This window comes from Akebia trifoliata, chromosome 3, assembly GCF_017979445.1.
Source record: "Akebia trifoliata isolate Shusen 1 chromosome 3, ASM1797944v1, whole genome shotgun sequence".
NCBI classification, from domain to species: Eukaryota; Viridiplantae; Streptophyta; class Magnoliopsida; order Ranunculales; family Lardizabalaceae; genus Akebia; species Akebia trifoliata.
Window position 1 is genome coordinate 47,371,237 of NC_141377.1, and position 8,730 is coordinate 47,379,966.

Sequence of the window (8,730 nt, forward strand, 5' to 3'; positions counted from 1 at the left end):
TTTTTTCTTATTTTTTACCTCATGCCTGTATTTAGTTTAGGCCTTAACCGTGCATCTGTTGCCTGAAACACAGCTAGAGGTGTTGAAGAGGGTAAATATGAGTGTACAATGAGGTTGAGCATCCCACCTACTAAACATGAACCCATTAAACTCCTTGAGAGCTTCAACCAATAGAGCATGAATGCAGGGATACTAATAATGATTTCAGAATGGTGGATTGCCTCCGATAACTTTTTTTATTCCATTTCATTTGATTAGTTGGATTTGAATCCAATTTCAAAATTGCATTTGTATATGTCAACCGAGGCATGGGTCAAAAGTAGAGATTGTAGTAATACCACACTGCCATAATGTTTAAAACTTGTGAGAGACTGATATGACTGGGAACGATTCATCTTGATCTCCTAGAAAATCGAGTAAGATATTCAATGTGAATGAACGATCTCAACTACTTGTCTATAATACATAACAATTTACAGTGCAAGAAAGCAATCCCTTTTAAAAGATGTTCAATAAAGAGTTCGCCTGATTTTTGGAAGTAGAGCTTCAGACCAAATTGGATCTCAATGAGACAAAGGAAATGTAAATTAAATCTCAAATCTATATTCTCTATGACAGGAACAAAGGGAGAACTCAAATCATGTCCTGAATCAAAATAAAGATGTTGCCTTCAAATAAAATCTTTCGAAGTACTTCTAGCTAGCTCGATGAGGCGCTAGAAGTACCTTCCTTGACGGGGCACTATAAGTACTTCCCTGTGCTGGGTATGTATATTGTGTTTGGAATTTTGATAGGCTATATACAGTATTTCTAATTAAGTGGGGGAGCTAGTACTACTTCAATGTGCATTTGGATAAAGGAGTTTGCTAGAAAAGTAAGGGTCTGTTTGTTATAGCCTGTATTGCCGGCTTTTTGAGCTTTGAGCCGCTTTTAGTGATGTTTGTTACAATAGCTTTTGTTTCTGTAGCTTTTTTTGGACGCCAAAAGCCAAGTTTTATAACCGAAAAAACGATTCATGCGAAAAGCCGAAAATAGCCTCCATTACAAAACAAAACGAAAAAAGGGTTTTTTCACTTTTTTCTCTCTCTTGGGAAGCTTTCGTTTGGGGTTAGGGCATCAAACACAGACCTCCGATCTATCTCCGTTCATCTTCTAAATGTAAGAACCCCTTGAAGATTTTGCTCAACATCAAACTCATTCTTCTCCTCCGATCGATCTCCGTTCATGTTCTTTATTCCTTATTTTCAGATCTTTGGCAAAGTCGATTTGAAGAGGCAAGCGATTAAGGTACTATTCTCTTCTCCTCAGGTTTGAGTTTGTATTTTATCGATTTTAAATTTTTCTGGTTTTTTTTTAACGTATTGTGTGGCTCAATCGTCCAACCATGGCCGATTGGAACCCATTGGACGAACTTGAACAGTCAAGGTTACTCAGCCATGACAGATAAAAAAGGGATCTTTTTTTTGCCAATGCTTTTCCCACCACCTAATACTATTCTCTCACGATTAACCCCACACCCTAACTACAGATCGTTAGAATGTATGTTTTTGTGTTCTTTACTTAAGAGTCTTTGCAAACTTGGTTCCGAGATTGGAATGCTCTCTCTGAGACATGTCCAACAGTATGAGTGGGGTTCAGGTCTTTTGATTAGATATTTGTATTAATATACAAACATGCCCTTATCCATTGTGGGATCTTAGGGTTCATCTGTTTATATGTATCTCTATCTGGTCTGCTTGTCTTTTTTCTTGCTTCACCAGTGAGAAAGAATCGCTTATGTATGTTGTTGTAATTTGTATTTGTAGTAGTGTTATTTAATCTACTTTTACTTTGCATATTAAAGGCTACCCATTGTTTTGTTTTGGTTTATTGTGAAGCACTCAAAGAGATGAGCAATTAATAGTGTCGGAAATATGGAATCTGTTTGTGGTGTAGATTTTGGATGTTTTGTAGGAACATTCAACTTCAGCTTTTGTGTCAATATCCTACATCCATTGTGGATGGACAAGGCTGCACATACATCCATTGTCTTTACTCTCCTTGTCCTGTCGACCAAAAGAAATATATTAACTGTCATATTGTTGTAAAGGATTGACATTTAATTTTTGAACAGTAGACCAATTTATGATTACATGATCTTTGTAGATTTGTTTTCGTTTTCAATTCATATTGCTCACTTGTCTCCAAGTCTATGATATATGCTTTATGGATTGTAAAGGATTGGCACGTAATGTTAGAACATTAGTCCAACTTATGATTACATGATCTTTGTAGATTTGTTTTTGCTTTCAATTCATATTGCTCACTTGTCTTCATTGTTGATTGAAATCATGCAATAGACTAAAACATGTTGATGACATGATATATTTTTCTATATTTGTATGAGCAATTATCAAGATTTTTGTCAAAATACAACATTTTACCAATTTTTTTACATGTAAGGGCATTATGGTCATTTTTCCAGAATCCAACAATTAAAAGCTATGAAACAAACAGGCTTGTCAAGCTTCTGTGCGAAGTCTAGTACTTTTGCAGCTTCTATAACAGACAAGATTCTCCCAGACGCAACTTCCTAGGCTTTAGGCTTCTGCTTCTCTCGGACACAAAAGCCTAAAGTAGAAGTTGTAACAGAAGGAACTACATTTAGAGAGACGTGAAAACGCAAGATAGACATAAAGATTTGTAAATAGTGGGATTTTCATTGAATTGTGTGTTTGAAACATTGAATTTGTCCTCTCTTCTCTTTTTTGTCCATTAATTTAATTTTTAATTTTTGGAAAAGTACAATGTTTGTGCTAAAAAGAAACAATTCCATCTGTATTTCTTCCGTGTTTTAGAAAAAAAGGGTTGTATCTATGCAACACAGAAAAGTTCTCTTTTTCTATGGTCCCCCCCCCCCCCCTTTATTTTTCGTCTCCTTCCTCTCCTTTTCAGTCTTCTGCCATCATTTGCTTAATTTATTGATTTTGTCCTATTGTCCTACTATGGGTTTTGTTTGTATGTATATCTATTTTTCTTATGACATTCAATAAAAAAATTATTTTCGTAGTAATTGATCATCAAGTTACATAATTGGTAATCTCTTTTTCTATCTTTACATAATCTATAGCTATACACTTAATTTTTTTTTTCAAACTTTTGTGCATATTATTCTTATTCTTCAGTTCAAATGGAATAATTTATTTAAGAAATAAATATATAAATTGTCGTGTACGCTTTGGCTAGTAGGCTTCAGCTAAGTTTTGGACTACACTGAGTGGACCCTACAAGATCATAATTGGGCGGCCTCTTGATTTACCCTGTTGTGCGTTGGGAAACTTCTGTGGGGTCGGGGCGTGCAACAGTAGGGATTAGTCCACATCCCAATAGAAACGTGGGATACCCTGCGTTATAAAAAAAAATGTTCACCTTAGTGGGTTTACAATTTCAATTAATGGTTATGCACTGATAAATAAGCAAGAGTTGAATATGTTTTCTTTTTCCCCCTCTTCAAGAAAGAAAAATGGAAATTTTGCAGTGATCTATTCTACCAAGCACATGGAAATATTTGTGACAAATTTTTATGGTTGCTGCCAAGTAGGAGTCAAGAACTGCAATTGCAATTATTTATCACTTCAAACATTTGCAAAATGCAAGTTTTTGTGTCTTACTGAACATGGTAGTTGACAATCCATAATGAGGTTCAACATGTTAAAGTTTGTCCTCATCAGTATTTAATAGATCCTACGTGGGATATCTATGATAGAGCACTCTAGATTATAAGAGAGCATTATTGATTATAGAGTGAACCTTCTTTGATTTTAATGGGTTGCCACCAAGTAGGAGTCAAGGATTGCTATCGCAATTATTTATGCTGCAGACATTTGCAACAAGCAATTTTTTGGGGGCTTACCGAACAGGGTCATTGACAATCCATAATGAGGTTCATCATGCTAAAGTTTGACCTCATCAGCATTTAATGGGTCCCACACTATAGATTATAATAGAGCATTGTAGATTATCGAGTAAACCATCTTTGATTTTAATGTGTTGTGCTTGGTGTTGGCTTGGACATCCATTAATTGGGCGCAAACCCATTACTCTATTATCCAAGTATCATCCTTCCTCAAGTATTCTTTGTTCTCACTTCAGGTGAAATAGAAGAAGCAAACAGAGAAAAAAAAATATGTTGAAGTTTCTATCAAAGGTGAGAATTGAATTCAATGCGTTGGACCCACGCACTGCTGCGTGCATGGAGTTCCTGGCCCAGTGCAATGCAAGGAAGGCAAAGGAGTCAAACCCCGCATGCCAGCTTCAAGTGAAGCGAAGAACTGATGATCATCCGCCGCAGATCACCGTAACATTCGTGAATGGCGTGGAAGAGATGTTTGACGCCACCTCAACCTCAGCACAGAACATAAGGAAGATGATACTAGACAAGGGTCAGCTCCTTGAGACCGAACAAATGTTCCGCGACAACGGTGAGTCTTGGCCTGTTGTCATCCCTGAAGAGGAGCTCCACCAACGGTTCCCGGGGACTAAGGTACCTTCTCCTTTCGTACTCTAATATTTCATTGAACAATTAGTAGCCAATATCATTATTGTATCGCATATCCATGGCCTAAAATATAATACTTATTAACGCATTTCAGCAAGATCATATCTTATCCAGTGTTTTAAAGTGCTTTAAAGTACCAAAGGCATACTTGAGGCATTCTGGGTTCTTGAGGCGAGGCGTAAACCTCAAGGCGCATTGAGGTGTAAGCCTCAATTAATTTTAAAAAAAATCCTAAAAAATATATAAAAATTATAATAAATTTAGAAAAATATAAAAACTAGTAAACAACCTTCAAGCATCAAATAAAAATTAAACGTTAAAAATGTAAGGAAGTAGCAATGTATCATCACTCATAGAATATCAAACATCAATTAAACAACTACTCTAGACCTAGGAATGAAGTTTTAGACCCTATTATAAACTAGAGAAGAATTAAAACAACTAAAAATCATCTTCACTATTTTTTCCCTTCTTTACCACTTCTTCTAGGTATTTCTATCAACCACCATCTTCATAAATAGGTAGAATATAAGAAAATAAAAACAAAAAAATAAAAACAAAAACAAGAGAGAAATATGAGTTTTTGAAAAAAAAATTAGATAAAAAGTTCAAAAATGTACATAGAAAAATCACATACTTTAAAACCTTAGAAAATCCTTAATTTCTTGGTTTTATTTGATTACAATATTCGTAAGAAAGTTGTAGGAACTGGTGGATTCGAATTTGGATGAGTATGGAGCCTCTAGGAAGAAATTTTGGTGTAGGGAGATTTTAGGGTTTCAAAGAGAGATTTTGAAAGATCTCTTGATAATCTAAGTTTAGAAGACAAAAGAAGACACTTATATTTAGTAGGGTTATGTAAATAAGAGACATGGGCGGGTATTTGTGTAAAATAAAGTATAAAAATGAAAAAAAAATTGATTTTTTTTACCCACAATATTGGGTTCTGCCGAAACTATTGAGGCGTAAGCCTCAGTGCATATTGAGGTGTGAGACGCACACTTCAAACCTCTAAGGCGTAAGCATTACTAATGTTTGATGAGGCTTAAGCCTCAAGGCATGAAGCCTACGCCTCACCTTGAGGCGTACTCCTCGTGCCTCAAGGCGTAGGTTTTTTAAAACACTGATCTTATCATAGTATAATTATCCCCTTATGCATAGCATCACACCCTTAGAAAAAGATTTGAGATTCATACACTGATAACATGTTGTTTATCACGTTTGAATACTTGAGCCTTATAATGTTAGTTTGATATGGGTAATGCACCTCAGGAAATTATGGGTTTGTTTTTCCTTATTGATTGAGGAGCAATCGATTCTATCTTATGTATGGCTAAGCCTTGCAGCTAATTTTTTGTTTCTCTTTGCATTTACTACCATGCAACAGTTGAACTGGTGAATAAAAACTGCGACATTTATTCTCTCTTTCAACGGGTGGTTAGTGGCCAACCATGCTTGTAGATTCAAGATAACTGAGTGAAAAAGAGATTCAACCACAAATCGGGATTTGATCATTTCCATTTTCTAGTGTTTAAAATCCTAGGATGTATGATTTGAAATTGAATCTCATAAATGTATCCCTTTTGATAAAAATCTTATGATATTTTTCTAATCTTACTTCTCGAGTACTGTTCACAATAATATTGTACATATTTTTGGGTTGAAAATAAGGTCCACTACTTTTGTAACTTTTTTTTTAAACCTTGAAACACCTCAAAAAGAAAATTTGTGTTTTTTTCTAAATACAACTTCAACTTAGATAAATTTCAAGAAATGCATATCCATCCACTCACTTTGAAAGAATGAGATTTGAAATTGTTGTGAGAAGGGGGATTTGTTTAGTTTTTTACCATGTAGTAATGAAATGAAGAAGAAGATTTTTCAAATTGTTTTTTCTCTCTATTCTTTTCATTAATCTTCTTAAGACATGTTGCTAGAATACGATGTTTGTCGTCTGCTCTGATTGAATATTTTCCTGTGCTTGGTATTGGAACATAACTAGCCCCAGATGCTGCTTCAAGATAAAGTTTAGATGGAAGTAGCAATAGAGATCAGATTTTGGATAGAGACTGTAATGATGATAGTTGTATTTATGTGGTATTAACAAGGTGTTGGATAATACACTGCCAGAAACTGAGTCCCTTCAAATTAGTATTAAGATTTGTCTCAGTTAGGGTTGGGTTTAAGAATTCAGTTGTTCCCTCATATTCATAAGATGTTTTATTTACAATCTAGTTTTTAGATACTTTTTAGGTTCCTACCTATGTTTTTAAACATACTTTTTACCATTACCCGTGTTGTGTCTATTGTTTCCCATGTTGGAAGTGGAACTACTTTACAAACGCAATGGAAAGTTTTGGAGTTGGTAGCTATTATTCCTTGTGTTTTCAATATGTTCATTATGTTGTCTTTCTGTTGCATCCATTTCATCTCATTTGTTGAGGAATTCCTGCTGATGATTAAATCAAAAGAGAGGTTCTTGATTTTGTTTTCTAACTTAAATCCAAGGATTGTGACTCATATACAGTCTATGCCATTATCAATTGATCCTATCATGTTTGGAATATTTAATCATTTGACGTGAATCCCAATTTATATAATACCATTTTCATAATCAGAATCATCCACTCTTTTTCTTTTTTTGAATGATGTTCTCTTGGTCCTGATGGTTATGTTATGTTACTTGGTAAAAAACTTTGTTATTACATGACAGTTCTGTTTCTCTGTTTGATGCAACTCCAATGAGGAACTACCATTCCATGAGGAACCACACGGTATTTGTGAAGTTCAGTTAAGACCCAGTGTCCCAACTCCAAACCTATATTGTCTGACACTGTTTTGATGCAGGGCGGTTTGAACCCACCCTATGTATACTCCCAATATATGGATCCCTAGATTAAAAAATCAACGAAATCATAAAATTGTATCCATCCATAACATTTTTCTGCCAATTTAGAGCAAAAATTGTGAATGGTCCAGAAAGAACTGCAAATATACTGGATGTGTGCCAACTTAGCTAAGTTGGTAAGACGTGCCGGATGCATGTGTTCAACAAATGTTGTAATGTTAGGTAGTGTTTGAGATTATAATTTGAGTTAAACCTTGGTAATGTTGGAAGAGTGTTTTAATCTTTAATTTGTGGTGTAATAAGTAAATGTTAGGGTGCCAATAGCAGCTCTTGAAATCATTTGTTCTCTTCTACAAGTAATCCAAGAACTTGAGTCTTAAAATTTTCTGACTGTTTTTTTTCTGCAGCCAAGGAAAGCTGAAGAGAAAAAGCAATGACTGTATTTAAGGCCAGTTACTCTTAACTGAGGCTCTTCATCCAGGTGAGAAAATATCATTTCTGGGAAATTGTTTTGAATATTACTGACCCTTTCTGCATGAATCAAAATCATAACTTATTCACAATGAAAGCAGTGTACCTCAGATAACTATGGTAATTGTGAGACATCAGATCTGTTGGCATAAACTTTTTTGGTGTGTGTATGTGCGCTCGCGAGTGCACCAAAATGGTTGAATTACCATTTTTCTTTGTTATTTGATTCTCTGAAATAAAATGCAAAGTTAGAATACTTGTTAAAAAAAACAAGAGGTTACTCCTCTGGAAGCCCAATAGTATTAGCCATGCCCGAGACGAGATGAGTCACCCAAGTCATCTTGCTATTGTTAATGGATGAGATGGATTTACACGGTTTCTCAAACTTCACACCATCTTGTGAGATGACTCAGATGATATTATGAAAATCTCGTCTGAGTCAGTAATGCTCGGCCAAGTCAATCAGGATTTTGTATATTTTGATTAAAATAATTTTTTTTTTAGAATTTAAATATTTATTATATATCTAAAACATGACTTTATGACTAAATATCTTTTGACCTATTTTATTTTATAAAGAAAATTATAATTATTTTCATATAAATATATGTACATGAATAAATCATTATAAAACGAGTTAAATGTTTTATCTTGTCTGAGACAACTCGGTCTCGTCTGTGGATGAGACAAGTCGCCAAACCGAGTTTTGAAACCATGGTATTAATATGCAAGACGAGCCTAAGGGGGGAAATTACGATAGACGGTCAAAAGTTTGATTAATCCCTTCTTCTCATTCTAGAAGCATGGGAATTCTGATCCATTAAACTTTCAAAAGATATGACAGAATTATATAAAAAAAAGGCTGTTTTACTAA

General features: G+C 34.7%; 1 protein-coding gene across 2 annotated transcripts; it reads left to right on the forward strand.

Annotated features, from left to right (window-relative positions):
- Positions 1-1,047: 1,047 nt before the first annotated feature.
- On the forward strand, positions 1,048-8,129 carry LOC147407473 (39S ribosomal protein). 2 transcript variants are annotated; one of them, XM_086436059.1, is made up of 4 exons: positions 1,048-1,158; positions 1,249-1,287; positions 4,132-4,522; positions 7,793-8,129. In XM_086436059.1, exons 3-4 carry the CDS (start codon positions 4,166-4,168, stop codon positions 7,820-7,822), a joined length of 387 nt encoding a protein of 128 aa, XP_086292185.1. In that variant the 5' UTR covers positions 1,048-1,158; positions 1,249-1,287; positions 4,132-4,165; the 3' UTR covers positions 7,823-8,129. The 2 variants fall into 2 exon arrangements, with proteins under 2 accessions (XP_086292185.1, XP_086292184.1); XM_086436058.1 differs by having other exon boundaries at positions 1,075-1,127; positions 1,205-1,287.
- Positions 8,130-8,730: the final 601 nt, after the last annotated feature.